This window comes from Colossoma macropomum, unplaced genomic scaffold, assembly GCF_904425465.1.
Source record: "Colossoma macropomum unplaced genomic scaffold, Colossoma_macropomum, whole genome shotgun sequence".
In the NCBI taxonomy this organism is placed as follows: Eukaryota; Metazoa; Chordata; class Actinopteri; order Characiformes; family Serrasalmidae; genus Colossoma; species Colossoma macropomum.
Genome location: NW_023494799.1, coordinates 17,210,704 through 17,227,712, shown reverse-complemented (window position 1 = coordinate 17,227,712; position 17,009 = coordinate 17,210,704). Strand labels below are relative to the sequence as shown.

The following is a 17,009-nucleotide window of genomic DNA, read 5'->3' as shown; positions in this document are numbered from 1 at the left end:
TCAAGCCAAATACTGGCTTATCAGTGCACAGCAGACTCATTGGAGTGATTTGGCACAGTTTGAGAGACTCGCAAATCAAGGCAGCAGTCCAAATAAGTTTCCTACTACTTGGTTGCTAGCTAGTTGACACGTTGTCTAAGAATAAAATAAAAGTATAGCTAGCTAGCTAGCTGTGGGAAAATTGTTCAGACTGCACTTGGCTTTAAAACTGATGTCACTGAGTTTAGCGCAAGCTCCAGTAGCAGTTCTGAGCATTTAAAAAATCTTGATCACTACTCCCCCATTCAATGATGAGTACACCAAATAGTTGTTTTCATGTTTAAGATAATGTTTCAAAAGAGTTATGATATTTTATCATGAATGAATAAATGAATGAATATATCATCCAGCATTACAAAAAGTCACAAGAATAATATAATACAGTATTATGTTATTATGAATTATATTTATAAATGATTATATAATAGTTATAAATAATTAGGTTATTATAAAATAAAATAATACTAATAAAAATGATAAACAATAGTAAGAAACAAATTTTACATTGTTATTAACGTGAAATGTCTTGAGGTTTTCTTATTTCTAGAATAAATTCAAGAAAATACTTCATAGAATGTTTGTAAAGTAAAATATGCATTAGTTGCAGCCCTAGTATATTTGTGATCAGTGATGTTTATTGGGTTATCATTTTAGTCAATTTATCACAAGTTGTGTTGCAGTTAAATGATTTGTTCGCAGCAGTAGTTTAAGATTTCACTGCATTTTTCATATATATATATAATACAAAACTATATATAATTGTCTTCATTTAGGACATTTTTTTATTTGAACTGCTACTATACAGTTATTACAGTATCTTTCCATTCTTATCTACTTCACTCGCTTATATTGAAGAGTTGTGGTGAAGGTTTAATGTGTGGGTACAATGGCTTCATCTAACTACCAAATGTGAAATTCACTGTGTTGGAATGATTTTTCAATCCTGTTGGAGTGGACGCACTCTTGCGTGGCCCAGCATCAGTTGAAGAGAGGGTGCTTATAGACTGCAAATGGTCTTGGCCAGACAACTGCAGTCCCAGATCAATTATGCAAACGTCCCCACTGCAACAGCACTGTCAGAAGTTTACCCTCAGTTAACCCCTTAAATCCTAACAGACCTGTATGTTAATTCCTCACTTTTATAGCTACATAAGTAGTTGCGGAATAATTTATAGTAGAGACTGAATAAATATTACTAAAACTAAATAAAAAAGATGAACAAGCCTGCAGTTTATGGGGTTAAAATTAGCTTGACAAGTTAACATTTGGTTAATGTAAAGATTTGCATGAGCATGGTTAAAAATTCCTAAAGTCAGTTCATATCTGCAAACTTTCAAATTGTATCAGTTGTAGAGCCAGTCTAACTTTGGTATTTATTTATAAAATTAGCCAATAATGATTTGGTATTACAGAAGCTCAAAACTGAGTAAGAAAAAGAGACATATTGGAAATGACTACGCCTGAGAAACTGCATCTACATTCCAGTTTACAGATTACTGCCTTAAGATCTTAAAAAAACAAATTATAAAGCAGACTTGAATGCTGGTCCAAATATTATATGGAATATAATGAAACACCAAAATTGCTGTTGAAACTGGTCAGTGGTGGGACAAGATGCATTCACCAGATATCTGCATTGTCTCAGAGATAAGATAGAACCATTTGGAGGCACTTCGAAGGTTTCAGGGCTGTAAACAGTAATGATTCTTATGCTCTGTCTTTCTGTATATTGCTCTGTTTTTTCCTCTTTTCTTTCCTTAGTGCTGTCTTAATCTTGCCTATTTGCTTCATATCTTGTGGCTTTGTTTGCTTGCATGGACATTCATGTTCTGCCCTATGCTGAACTCCATCTCTGCTTTATATAAAATGTGAAGCTTTTAACCTTGCTACGAGGTTACTCTGATGACTTATGTTGAGGTTAAACTTCTATGACATAGACATTAACCCAACAGCATGCTTCATAAAAATGATGTGTGGAACTTTTACAACATAGTTTGAATATTTTAAATATTGAAACTGTGGTGGTGACGTTCCATTTCTTCCAAAGATTATTTCATCATAGTGTATCCTATTTCCATGTTCTCAACTGGTGCGCAGAAAAAAACACAATAATATGTAGGTGTGCTTATGTAGTACACATGCCTTGCAACATGCATAGTCCTTGAATGCTGTAGACAAATATTGCATATTAATGAGAAATTTCAAGCAGTTTGGATCTGGATGGATGGATAATTACAACCCCAATTCCAAAAAAGTTGTGACGCTGTGTAAAATGTAAAATTAAAAACAGAATGCAATGATTTGCAAATCTCATAGACCCATATTTTATTCACAGTAGAACATGGAACACATCAGATGTTGAAAGTGAGACAGTTTACCATTTCATGAAAAATATTAACTCATTTAGAACTTGATGGCAGCAACGCATCTCAAAAAGTTGGGACAGGGCCATGTCATTGTGTAGCATCCCCTCCTCTTTTAACAACAGTCTGTAAATGTCTGGGAAGTGAGAAGACCAATTGCTGGAGAGGAATGTTGTCCCATTCTTGTCTGATGTAGGATTCTAGCTGCTCAACAGTCTTGGGTCTTCTTTGCTGGATTTTTTGTTTCATGATGCTCCAAGTGTTTTCTGTTTGTGAAAGGTCTGGACTTCAGGCAGGCCAGTTCAGCACCCTGCGAAGCCATGCTGTTGTAACGGATGCAATATGTGGTTTAGCATTGTCTTGCTGAAATATGCAAGGCCTTCTCTGAAAGAGGAGATGTCTGGATGGGAGCATATGTTCTTCTAAAACCTCTATATACTGTTCAGCATTGATAGTGCCTTTCCGGATGTGTAAGCTGCCCACGCCATAGGCAGTAATGCAACCCCATACCATCAGACATGCAGGCTTTTGAGCTGTGCGCTAATAACAAGCGGAATGGTCCCTCTCCTCTTGAGTTCGCAGGACACTGCGTCCGTGGTTCGTGTTGACATATGGCTTTCTTTTTTTGAATGATACAGCTTTAACTTGCATTTGTGGATAGCACTGTGAACTGTGTTCACAACCCATGCAGTGATTTCCAGTACAGAATCATGCCTGTTTTTAATGCAGTGCTGCCTGAGGGCCTGAAGACCATGAGCATCCAGTATTGACCGTCGGCTTTGTCCTTTGCGTACAGGCATTTTTCCAGACTCTTTTTATGATATTATGTACTGTAGATGGTGGGGTATTCAAAATATTTACAATTTTACATTGAGGAGCATTTTTCTGAAATTGTTCCACAATTTTTAGGTGGAATTGATGAACCTGTTCTCATCTTTGCTTCTGAGAGACTCTGCTTCTCTAAAATGCTCTTTTTATACCCAGTCATGTGAGTTAGTTGCAAATTGCTCCTCCATCTTTTTTTATTAGTACCGGTTACTTTTCCTGCCTTTTGTTGCCCTGTCCCAACCTTTTTGAGATGCGTTGCTGCCGTCAAGTTCTAAATGAGTTAATTTTTTCATGAAACAGTAAAATGTCTTACTTTCAACATCTGATGTGTTCTATGTTCTATTGTGAATAAAATATGGGTCGATAAGATTTGCAAATCATTGCCTTCTGTTTTTATTTACACTTTACACAGCGTCCTAACTTTTTTGGAATTGGGGTTGTAGATAGATGAAAAGGTTATGTACAATACTATGCTTTTCTTGTATTTAATTTCCAGTCAAAGTGTCCATTAAGTTGAAGTTATTTTTTGTCAGGAAATACCCAGCAGAAAAATAACACGGAAGCCTGAAGTACATCAAATTCATCAGTATTTTATTTGTCCACTCTTCACTTGTGGTGTTAAACCACTGCCACTTATCAGCTGTGTCCTCCCAACAGAAGTTGTTACTGAAGGTACCACTTTGTTACCCATCAAAGACACTAACATTCACACAAGTAGCTGCCTAAACAGATCATATTTCTTTTCTCATGTGCATCTAAGGTGGCTAAAGGTGATGGTTCTGTGGAGATTAGATATAAAATGATACACTTGCAAAAGGAGGGAAAAAATCGAAGGGAAATAACTGAAATGGGATTTTCAAAAAAAGAGAAGGTACAAGAAAAAAAAACCTGTAGACACCAAAACCATCACCATCAGATAAACAGAACTTCTTTCATCTTTGAGAGATAAGAGACAATCACTGCACTCTTGCTTCAGATCTTAAAAAAAAAAAAAACCTGTCCATCCTTAGACTCTGAGAAGACAGCTTAATGCCATGGGTCTGAAATAATGTGTAGCTGTCAAGAAGCCATTACTCAGAAATGAAAATGGACAAAAAAGAAAATTTAAACTAGAACAGAATTTGATATACTTGATTTTTTTTTTTTTAGATCTGAGTGGCCGTAAAACCCTTTGCAAATGTACAGACAAATACCATGATAAAATGTTAGAGCGAACAACCACTCGGCAAGTAATGTAACTAATGTTAGCTAGGTTATGGGTTAGCAAAACTATCGCTACAATTCCTGCTATGGAGCGAGCCAGCTCGCCGTGTGTGTGTGTGTGTATATACAAGGTATCGTACAAGGTGGTAGACAGTGCATGCATTAAGCTTCTTTGTTGGGCAGTTTATCTCAAATTTAGAATGGCAGAAAACAGCGTGAGCTGGTAAATAAGTGAATCTCTGGTAATTATTCCAACCATTTTTATAGAATCTCTAAATATTTTATATATGATTTTATTCTATCCTTGCGGTCCTTTTAACAATTGACACTATATAAATTTTACAACAGCATCAAATAGAATGGTAGAGAGTTCACTTTCTTCTTTTTGTTTTTTAGGAGGCACTTTATAACCCAGCTGTGGATTGTAATTAGAGACGCTCTTGTTACTCATAAAAATTCACCAATGCCATCATTCCGATACCCACTGATAAGGTGTGACGTAAGCCAAGTGTACACTGCCGTGCTAATGAACAAACGCAGTGAAAGGAAGCTCTGCTCACCAGGAATACACTGTGATTTTATCGTTTTAAACAGCCGCAACTGCTTCCCCAAAACAGGTGGAGACACGAAGGCTAGAAAATGCAGGCAAATGAGTTGACCTTGCCAACCAAAGTCTATATATGCAACTTTACTCCGTTTACTGAATAGAATTCAGAGGTGTAAATGTTAGTACAGGGTTTTTTTTTCTGGTAAAATAGGCTTTAGAGAGACTGTATCTTTTAAATGAAATGGCTTTATTTGAAATTGTTTATGAACAGAATTGTCTGTAGAGACTGGCTAAAGGTGATGTTTCACATAGCATGGACCGCATTTTTTTTGTACAGTGAGTGTATATAAATCATAGGCTTTGTCTGTACACAATGGACTATTCAAATGTACAGTGTGAGTCTCCAAAGAACAAGATTTCTAAACTCACACAGTGTATGTCCTGCTTTAGAATACATTCAGCTCAGCTCACCCAGCCAAACAAAAGACTTCAGACGTAAAGCTCCACACGTGAGCTCCTCTGATATGATTCCTGCTGTCACTACAGAGACTATTGTTGAGACACATCGGGGTTCAAAACTATGAAACATACTTAAGTTACAGCTGTACGAAAGTGTTTTTCTGACGAGTAACAAAATTCGCACTTCTCCACTGCAGTGCTACTTGATCCAAGGTAACTAATGTAGCATAGTTAGCTAATGCACTTCATTTAAAATCAGCTAGATTGTGATGATTTAACTGTTAGTGTGAAAGAGTGCAATGTACCTTAACTGTTTAATCCTCAGTAGGTAATTGAGCATGGTATCGGACTCCATATTGGAGAATACTAAAAACCGTGTACTTGTGCTCGATGTGTGGGTGGAAAAAAAATTATCAATGTATCCCTAGTTGTCAAACTGGGGACGTTCTAGGCCAAAGTGTTGCAGAGATTAGTGTTTACCCTCACCTGACGCTCTGAATTCAGTTCATGAAAGCCTTGCTGATTAGCTGATGAGCTGAATCAGGTGTGTTTAATGAGGCAGTGTGGTCAAGTCTGCATTGTTTTGGCCCGCAAAAACTGGAGCCTGACACATATATGATTTTGTGTTGTTTCACAAATATACTGCTGCCAAGCTTTTACCAGAAGAAGAATTCCATCGTAGGTACCACCTTACATGGTAAAGTATACCTTTTTAATAAGACTGCTAGGAGACTGAAGCTGGTCTGAAATTAATGGTGCTGTTGTCACTTGTTCCATGTGACTTTTTTCATTTGCTTTGTTTTCTCAGTGTAGCCATTTATTCTCTATTGTCAGCCTGGCTTTCGTTGGTCTGCATTCTTTTAGAGAGAAATTGAAAAGATCTCCTTCAAGATATTTTGCCTCTGTTTCGTTCTATTTAATAATGCTAAATATTTGAGCAGGCCTTACATCTTCAGCTTGCTGGATTTAAAACATGCAAACGCTTCTTTTATATGTGAAAAAAAGACATGTGACATAGATGTTAGCCCGATAGTAAGTTGGGTGCAAACATGGGCTGATGTTCTCTTCTGTGTGTGTGTATGTATGTGTTCATGCATGAGTGCAGATGTCTCGCTCCGCCTCCACATTCAGTCTGAGTGGCTGCGGTAAGAATGCAGTAGTGCAGCGCTCCAACTCGCTGGACAATGCTCCTCGGCCCAGGGTGCCCATGTGTGTGCGCACCCCGTGCTGCCCAGAGAACAGTAGCCAGCCCACCCCTCCAGAGACCCAGCCTAAAGCGTCCACCATTGGCCAGCAGGCCTCCCAGGTGAAGCTGCAGCCTGTGAGGCCATGCCGGGAGCTGCTAGTTCCCCCAGACCAACACAGGGCCCCCAGCACCCCCCGCAGAGAGACCCTCCTCTAGGTGGCAGTATAACGTGAGCACAGCACATCTGGCTCTCTCACTTACTAATGCTAAAACTTGGGGAATTGTGGTGGCACTTACTAATAGGGGTGGACGATATATATGCAACTGATATATCATTCACTGATAAAATTAAAAATGTAATTGTTGATATCGGTCCGATATTGGAATAATGGACGATAACTATAACCAATAACTTAGTTCACTGCATTTCGTATTTACAGATTATGGAGAAAAAAATATTTTAAATGCAGAAAAGTAAAATTATTGGTTATTATAGATGTATTTTGTACTATTGGTTCTATTTATTGGGCCAGAAATTCCATATCTGCATTCTGACGTACTAACTCACTACTCCATAGCTGGTCTTTGGTGCAAAAATTTTCCCCACAAGTAGAGAGTTTTGGTAGGTGGTTGTTAAGGTGTTAAAACTGGGGCTGGGCTAGCTTATCTCATATCTTAGCACAGTTTATATAGCTTTTGTTGTCCTGTGCTGCATAATGAAAGGTTGGATGCTCATACAATGTGGTGGCAGGTTGGCAACAGAAGAAAATGGGCAAGGGGGGAGGTGTGCACCTCCTCAATCCCTTTCATTTTTCATATGGTTGTGAACTGGCTTGCAATAGCGTGATATACAGCTTCCAAAGTCATAAACTGTGTGATGACGGTGATTTAATCATTTTCCCTCTCATTTAAGCCAATAAAATGGCATCTGTGTACTGAAGTGTATGTGTGATAAATATTAGGACTTCACTGGTAGCCCCAGCCATTCACGTATTTGAAAAAACTAGGCTTTTTGAAGCTGGTTTGATTTGCCATTGGTCATCTCTGTGGGTCCAGAGGCCAGCAATGGAAGTGCAGGGCCAGCTTAGTTCTCATTAGGCTGGTCTGAGAACAGTGTATGTGTGTGTATGCATAAAGGTTTCTGGCTGGTGGTTATAGCAACAGACAGGGTAAGAGCAAGGGGAATAAATTGGGTTCATGTCCCTGCTAACCTCTCTTTCACCCTCCTATTTCCATGCAAGATTACAAAGGAAGAATGCACTATTAGAAACTGTGTGTGTGTGTGTGTGCGCGTGTGAATTCCCTTTAGTTGAGACTCTTGTTGCAACTGAGCACACACTTAACGAAGGTCAAATATGTATTTTATATATTTATTTTTAAAATAAACAGAGCAGCCTTGTGAAGCAATCAGTTTCCTGATGTGCCTTTGTCCCTCTCTCTTCCACTCTCTATGCTAACATATAATTAAACCTAAGTTTATAATAAACTAAGTTTTTAATAAAGCCCATTAAAACCAACCAGTACCAGGGGGCAAAATGGCTAAACCTCTTCCATTTAAGTGTGTAAAGCACTCCCTCAATTGCTTGAACGATTTTACTCACTAGAAAGGAAATCTCTATATTGAAATGGTCACTTTCTTCTCCAGCCATACCGAATGACACTCAAAGTTAAAGAGTACTTGGACATGAGTAGTGAGGAAAACTTAACAATGTCTCCTAGAAATGTGATTCTTTTAGCTTCACAATGTGGCTCCTGATATCTGATGTCAGAACTGCTGTGCATTTCATACGTCCAGAAATGCCAATCCTGAATAACCATGAGGTTCCTCTCTCTCTCTCTCTCTCTCTCTCTCTCTCTCTCTCTCTCTCTCTCTCTCTCTCTTTCTCTTTCTCTCTCTCTTCTCTCTCTCTCTCTAGGCTGTTCATTCCCCATCAATGGTCAACCTGTCCTCTGCTTTTGAGAGGAAGTACCACACTTTTAGCCGGTCTACTACGCACCTGATCTGACCTGTGCCGTTCAGCATGCTTCCCTGCACCCACCAATTAACCTCTGCACAATGGTACAGCACCCGTTCTCGCCTCGCGCGTGTTTAATTTACAAGTTCAGATCACTGCTCTCTGACTTGCCAAATGAAGGATTACTCTTGTAATTTGTGTTTCTCTGTGTGTCACCAGTGTCAAATGTTTGGGCACATTCAATTAACAGATAAAGAGATGTTGATAACTGACATTTTCAAGCTGTTTTAAGAGGGATAGTTTTTTTCCATTTAATTATTAACCAATGAAAGTATTTCTTAACATTTTTATGGGGAAGCCTGTCTGCAACTTAAGTGTCCAGCTTTTATAAAGCTATACAACTGAGTACTTTTAATGTAAGTGGGTTACCATTAGAAAAGCAGTGGAAAAATCTGTAGTAAACCCATTGCTAAAGTTCAGCATCTTCTAAAAGTTTGTTTATTATCTGTTTTCCTTTTTTTGTGTTTAAAGGACAAAGGAATGGTGGTCCACACATCAAGCATATTTATTCGTAAAAATTAACTGACCATATAAATAGTATGTGAATCCTATAACTTCTCATTCTTTTTGTATTTATATGTAAATATGGTCTTCTTTCATTGTGGTAGTGTCACTTATCTTTGTTTTTCCCTTAGATCTTAATTTGAATGTCAGTTACTTACTAATCGCTGCTTCAGTGGCCTGTCCACATGTATGCACATACTCATGTTTTATGCAAACTCCTCTTTTCTGTTTTGTCAGTTATGGCATTCATATATGATCTTTTGATCTTTTTCAGTAATTTGCAATTGATTTTAGGTAACTGGTTTTATGTTTGAAACACATCTCATTTATTCAATTCCAATAAAAGAAGGATGTAGCCAATGGGTGCCATTTTTTTGTATAACCTCTCTAGATGGAACTGTAAGTGCTGTACTGTTTCTCAGATAATGATTAACATGTTTGATATATCTGTTTCCACCAAACAAATGAACAATTAGGAAAAGTAGAAAGCAACATTTGTGTACAAGCTAATTTGGCAAGCCAGAGCTCATTTTAAAAAGCATTGCCAATAAGAATGTGAGAGTTGGACATCTTGATGAAATTTAAGGAGTTATATGCAGTGAAGAAAGAAAGAATTGTAGTAAACGTGTGCTGTCTCTGAAATTTGGTCATGAGAGGTGAACAACTGGAACGAAAGAAGGGACTGGTCGAGAAGTGTTGCCTACATACAGTGTAGTTAGAAGTTTTTTATGCCATGAAAAGAAAGAAAGAAGGGGTTGCAGTTTTATCAGTATGAAATGCAGTAATGTGCTTTGGGTAAAAAGATGAATCTCTCACATTTGCTAGATGTGAAAAGTTGTGGAATAAGTAGGTTTCCATCAGATGGCAGGGTTAGATGAGTGTTATCTGTTTGAAATGACTACATGCTTTGGGTAAAGAACCACAAGTCTTTCTAGTCTATGTAAAATCAGCAGGTTTCTAAGAAATGATGGAAGAATGGGAAAAAAAAATTGTACAAATCAACACACATTTTCTAAGCCGCTTATCCTTCTGGGTCGCGGGGGGTGCCTATCCCAGTGGTCATTGGGCAGAAGGCATGTGCAAAGTTACAAAGCCCGAGGGAGTAACTCTCTCACAGAAACCACTTTTGCTTTAGCTGCCTGAAATGCCTCATTGGAATTCCAGCCCTGCACAAGATGATGCAGTCGTGCAACACAGTCCTTATTGTTTGCCAACTGGCAAACTTGGCACGTGAGAGCTACAAAGTAAAAACTTACCACTCTAAAACGCTCTGCTCCAGTCTAGCTTGCGAAGATAAATTATGTCTACCAACTTGTTCTGTCCGACTTTCAGGATCGGGCTCTGGCTCAAACTGAAACAGCAGAACCGATGGCATCGTAAGAATAACTAGGGGTTATGGCATAGGGGTGGAGCTTGTAGCAGGATGCCGCTAAGTGGTTGGCGAATCGGAGCATACTGAGCTCATCAAGAGTTAGGGCTTAAAGACAGGAGCTCTAACAGAGCATTTTAGACAGAGGTTGAATAGTGATGTACAGTATGAGATGTTTTTGTGACACTGAAGCATGTAAATCTATACTAGAAGACCCCAAAAATTAAATTATGAAAATTGAAAATGAGTGTATTTGGTCCCCTGTAAAGTCAGGTGTGAGGCTGAAATATGCCTCCTATTCACCAGCTACTTTTGAGCTATCCATTCTGTGCAGCTGAAAATTCGAATAACAAACTCGATTCAGCTTAATCTTCTCAGGATAAATTTCAAATCATCACCAATTTTGGCTTTTAGTGGCCTGGTTCTTCATTTAAGTTAATGCAGTCATGGACAGGAGATGAATGACAGTGCAGGAAGTCCCTGACTTGGGTGGCAATGTGTGCATCTACATTAAAAATAAAAGTTTTTGAAGGATATGTGTTGTTCAGTGTGCAATTACGGTAGACTTGGGTTGTGCTAATTGTTAGCCACGTGACTGTCTCTTTCCATGTTTACTATATTTGGTGAAATTTGTCCACATCAGTTGGGAGGGAACTCGTGAGGCTGATTTTAAGGATTTTAACTATCCCACGAGCAGGATAAAGCACCCCTGGCCCTCCTCCACTGATATGATAATGATACAATATGTCTTGGGATGGAAGCAGCTAATTACCAAGTATGGAATTCTGATGTAGGAATTCAAACAATGTGGTAAAACTGGATGGAGGATAAGAAAAAGCTGTAAAGCACAGTAATAACTCTGGGGAAATGCAGTCATCGCTGTGCAGCAATAGACTTGCCATATATACACAGCGCTTTGGGTAAAAACTTAATAAAGCTGCTTTAATACCCTATAACATGGTCTTGCTTTGTGCTGTGGACATGCTTCCTTGGTTAAACTGTTTAAATCTAAAAAGCGCAGGCCTTGAGAATGCACAGGGTAAGTGATTCTGGCCGGTTCAGGCCTATTAGCAAGGCCTGTTAATGATATATAATAATGTATTGTTATGATGATGATGATTATTATTATTATTATTATTATTACCTATAATAATAATATACCTATTATTATTATAGGGTGTATTTCTTTTGCATTTGTTTTTTTCATCCTCTTTGCAGCAGAGCAGTCTCTATATTCACCATAGCTCTGTATGGCATGGTGTTATATGCTTGTTTTCCACCCCCTTTTCTCAAAGGCTCAGATGTTGAATAGTCTCCTGGACAGTGAGCTACCGTTGAAGGCTGGAGGCGAAAGGAGACCAAGGAATACCAGAAAAAACCCACAAAAAAGCCCAAAAAAGCCATGTTTTCTTTTATATTTTTTCCCTCCTGCACTTCAAAGTGAATAAAAGGCCCGCATGAGCTGGTGTGGCTGCTGGTTGGTTAGTCTTTTATTCTTGACAATGTTGAGCCAGGGTCAAATTTGAGGGAGACAAGGCCAGCTTTGAGGTCAGCGCTCTCCTTTAAAGTTAGAGGAATGTGTGAAATGTGCTCAGGCTGGACAGCCTAGCTCTATTTGACATGATGAAGAGTGTGATGACATGTCATTGACTGTCCCTGAGGTAAAACCACTGATGTGGGCTTGCTTCGTGTGGTACTGATAGTTAGGCTCTGTCCACTTTGGTGAAGAGGGAGTTTGAACGGCGTAGATGTGCTCCATGTCCTTAAGTGCTCATGTTAAAGACTGACTACCAGCCTCAATTAAACCAGGTTTTTTGACCAAGCGTTAATCAATGTCCAGTCAGTTTAGTAATTAGAGTAATTTTCAAAATTACTCCATGAATTGGTCACTGAGATGTAAACAAAGTCATTCAGAGTGGTTGATTTGAAATAGTGAATTGTTGAACATGAACAACAATAAAGTTATCTTTGCAGTGGTGGTGATGGGAACCAGGGTTTTTTATATGTAATGTTGATAATGGTAAAATACTGATAAATCTGGATTTATTATGCTTTTCTTGCATACAAATGTCTACCATGAATGTATTTTTTAAAAATGTGGTTTAGGCCACAGTCTTTTCTCAAAACTATTGTAAAACAATGTTGGGCATCTGGCTGCGTATTTGTAACCTTTCGGTGAGGTCAGTTGGAGAGGCATCCAATCACCACCACAGTAAACAATTCTATCTCTACGTTTTTCTAGAATAGAAGATTTTACCTCAAACCACTCTGAGCGACTTTGTTTACATCGTAACCATTTAATTATAAAGAACAGGGTTGCACCAACACCTTAAACACAGTGTCAGTATTGGTGATGGAGATACCGATACCACAGAGCTATTTCTGACGTGCACACGTGCACCAGATGACGGAACCTAACAACACATCCGTAGTGTGGGTTGACAAGCAACAGTAAAAATGCTCATGGCAAAATCTGTAACGCCAGTATTTCTTGGGAAGGCCATGATAGTGGGTGATATACTAGTTTTAGAATTATTAGAATTAATAAGTTAATGTTAGTCCAGGTTGTTACTGAGGGGCTCAGTATTGGCTGATACTTAAGGAGCAGGAAAAAGTGGTATCAGTGGATCCCTAATGCAAAATTCAAAATTTAATGTCTGTAATATTTCATTTCATGCTCACATGTAAAGGACTTCATCTATGAGGCTCATTTGTCTTGTTGCTTAAACTGCTTTTCAGAAAAATGTGATGTGCACTGTACGTCTGCTTAAAGGTGTAACTGTTTTTCCCTTCACGTTTTACTTTTATGGAGGACACTTTATACTCCTGAAGATGCTCAAAAACATATAAAATATGTACCAAAAGACCCTGACAAGACTAGCAGTAAATAATGGTTTTAAAAAAATGTATAAAATGGAACATAACAGACATTTAACCTTAAATATGACTTGACCTAAAGCTGACTCTTCTGTGCTCTGTATCTACAGCAACTATAAGTTTAAACGTTATCCAGTTATATTAACCAATCAGAAAACTTCTTTGCAAGAATTCCTCCCCATAGAATGATAGAATTAAATAGGCGCTAGTTTGTCAGATCTCAGCATAAGATTAAATGGTGGGTCTATTTTATGTAAGCAGAAAGCGGCTGTATGACCAAAAGTTTGGTCCAGTGAGACTGAAGAAGAGGGAAGACTAGGCTGACCAGTGGTGTGGCTTTTCACAGATCTGATGGGCTTGAAACCTGATGCTGAGCTAGCTTTGCTTTCGTGTAATTTGTTATCCTCTAAAAAAATAAATAAATAAAAATAATTCATTATTATTGACTTCAGATGTTTCAGCCACACTCATTGCTAACATGTAACATCAAGCATATAGCCATATCTCCATAGACAAATACTAGCAGTAGAATTGGTCATACTAAGGGAGCTCAGTGACTTTAAATACGGTGCTGTCATAGCATGCCACTTTTGCCACAAGTCAGTTTGTTAAATTTCTGCCATGTTAGATCTGCCCTGGTCAACTGTTAGTACTATTATTGTGAAAAGGAAGTGACTATAGCAACAACAGTTCAGCCATGAAGTGTAGACAACACAAACTCTCAGAGCAGTGCTGCGAAGTGCTGAAGCAATTGTACTTAAAAATTGCCTGTCCTCTGTACCCTCACTCATTACAGAGTTCCAAACTGCCTCTGGAAGCAACACCAGCACAAGAACTGTGTGAAGAGCTTCATGAAATGGGTTAATGGCTGAGCAGCTGTACACAAGCCTAAGACCACTATGCGCAATGCCAAGTGTCGGCTGGAGTGGTGCAGAACACTTTGAATGGGATGTCCAACAAGCTCATATAAGGGTGATGGTCAGGTGTCCACATACTTTTGGCCATGTAGGTCAGCCACAAATTAAGTTAACTACATGACTAGCAGGACAAACAAAAATTCCACGTAGTCCATCTGTGTTCAGCTGTAAGTGGATGAAAGTACTGTTGTGTGTGCTGACATCCAACCAATAGCTAATTCTACCAAAGAGGTACAGCCGTTACTAAGTTTCTTGATGTCAAATTAGGTGTATTACTGTGCATAGAGCAAAATTGTGCATCCACGCCAGCACTTTGTGGTCCCTGCAGTCTCTCCAGCTTCTCACTTTGACTGACACTGACAGGACACGCTGCTCATTCACAAATCAGCCATCTTATAATTTCATAATATGAAGCGGGTTTTGAATATGCAGATAGAAAATGGAAAACATTTCGCATGGAGTGCAGGATTAGTCTAATGGAACCAATTGACAGAGAGCTCCACAGCAACATCCAGACCTCATCTCCAAGCAGCTCGCAAGGCAGTTCGAGATGGGGAAACAGCTTTACCTCCGGGTCACAAATTATTCCATGTTCAGTGAACAGATGCATATTTACATAAAGCTGTGTTCTCTATGGTACGTTAACCCTTGCTGTGAGAGCTTATTTGCTGTGCAGGTATTTATTACTTTCTGCTAGCAGATGGACGTTCTTGTGAAAAGCTTCTACAGTGGAAATTAATGATGGGGTTGGGGGTTGCTGTTTGATTTGGCACACGTTTGAGGATAGTTCATATCTGAGTGAAAAGCCCTCCTGGCTGTTGAGAATGGGCAAGGTTTACTGCAGGGGGCAAAATTGCAAGGCAAAAGCAGCAGGAGGCTAAGGAGTGGGATATATAAGCTTCACCTCCAGCTAATGACCCTGCTGATGGCTTGGTGTCAGCTCAACCGTGCTAGTCACTGTACGTTCATTTTTTTGATTCATCAGAATGCACAGCAGCATCTTTTCATTTTCTTTTACCTCTTCCGCCAGCTGTCTTTTTCATGTTTGCTGCCAGACCAAGGGATGTAAAGTCAGCAGAGAGATGAACTGCAAAATGATGTGGTAATATCTCGTCCTTGGTATAGGCAGAACGTTAATAGCTCTTAGGGTTAAGTCTGGGTAAGGAGATGGATTGGTTGTAGTATGGCTGGCGATTGTTACAGCACTTCTCATTTGAATTCTGTGGGGATATAGGTACAAAATGACCTGTCTTCCTGCAGAGTTTTTTTCATACCATAATTCCAAGTAATCACTATAGAAGACTTTGACATCGATCTTGGTTGGTTTGTTAGATCTCCAGTTAGGTAGATCTCCAGTAGGAGGGCTGGTAACCACTGAGATAGGACATAGGACAATGCTGATGGTCAGAACACATGCTGCACCATGAAGTTATTAGCAAGACATTACTAGCAAGGGTTTGTTTGCAGTGATGTCCCTTATTCTAGCAAGCAGTTCTGTTGATCTTGATATCTCCCTTCCACTTGTCTGATCCCCTCTCCCTGAGCCATTCACTGTCTTTGTGCAGACTCTGCTCAATAATTGCTTCGTGCAAAAACTTCCAAGTCAGCTAAAGTGCACTGTGTGTTCAAAAGGCAGCGACTGCTCACAAATGAGTTTGCGCTCATATTAACTCTCTGAAGGTGCTGATAACGACCACATGCCAGTGAAATTCAGCCTACACTTTCTTGTCTTAAAAAAATGGAGCCTGTCGTGTCTTTGGAAAACCTCACCAGAGAAAGCCTTTTGAATCATCCCAATTAATTGTGTTTTTAAAAAAGCCTCCTAACTTGTCTAAGGACCATTTAAAAGAAGCGATCTCAAGAATTCAATCAGGCTCTAAGACACTATGCTCTTCCCCAGGAGAGTGACTATTTAAGTAGTCCTTTCAGATATTCCTCATGAAGACAGCCACTGCATAACACTGTCAGCTCACATAGCTAATGCATGTCTTACGCGAGGTGTACGTTGGAAAATGATCTCTGACAAATCTAAATACACACCTTTCTACTTCTGCTAGCATCTACACTTTAGCTATTTAAAGACTGGAGTGTGATGACAACTCTCTCCTCCTGCCGTTGCCTTCAAACACGCTCCTTTCTCCCGAGAAACTCTTCCACCCGAGGACTCCGATTTCTCCTCTTTGTTTGGGGGGGATAATTATAAAGTATAATTTCCCTGAACCTCTCTAGGCTGGCATTTCTGAGACTAAAATTGCTCCGTCGTGCACAGGTTCAATAGCTGGTGCTTGGGAGGGGTAAAAGTAATCTGTAATTTGTTCTTCTATTATGTGCAACAAATGCATCATCCTAAGCACCCTTATCCAGCCACCCTTACATGAAGCATGGTTTTTGGCTCTCAAACATCTCTGCTAAAGGGGAGATTTGTTTAATCTTGGATGAAGAAGTGATTTGCTTGGCTTCGCGAATGCTTCCTATTTTTAGATCTCACCTTTAGTCCCTGAGATAGTAGTATGTATTTAATATTTGGAAGACTTGTTTTGCAGAGCCAGACTGAGCTTAAGCCTAGACTGAATGGAATTTCTATTGGCAATTCACCATTGGCACCGAAATTTTGTCTAACACTAGATTTAAGCGACCCTCGAGAAATCAGACGCTAGTTTAGTTTAGAATAGCAGTTCTCAAACCTTTTAGACCCTTTGTGG

General features: G+C 39.1%; 1 protein-coding gene across 3 annotated transcripts in view; it reads left to right on the top strand.

The window, feature by feature from the left end:
* ect2 (epithelial cell transforming 2) overlaps positions 1–9,504 on the top strand; it is a 29,731-nt gene extending 20,227 nt beyond the window's left edge. For 2 of the 3 annotated variants that reach the window (XM_036587310.1, XM_036587309.1), the window contains one exon: positions 8,542–9,504. In XM_036587310.1, coding sequence (XP_036443203.1) covers positions 8,542–8,631 — 90 coding nt within the window. In that variant the 3' untranslated portion in view covers positions 8,632–9,504. Of the gene's footprint in view, positions 1–6,544; positions 6,842–8,541 lie in introns of those variants that run through there. The other variant, XM_036587308.1, reaches the window with a different exon arrangement.
* Positions 9,505–17,009: the final 7,505 nt, after the last annotated feature.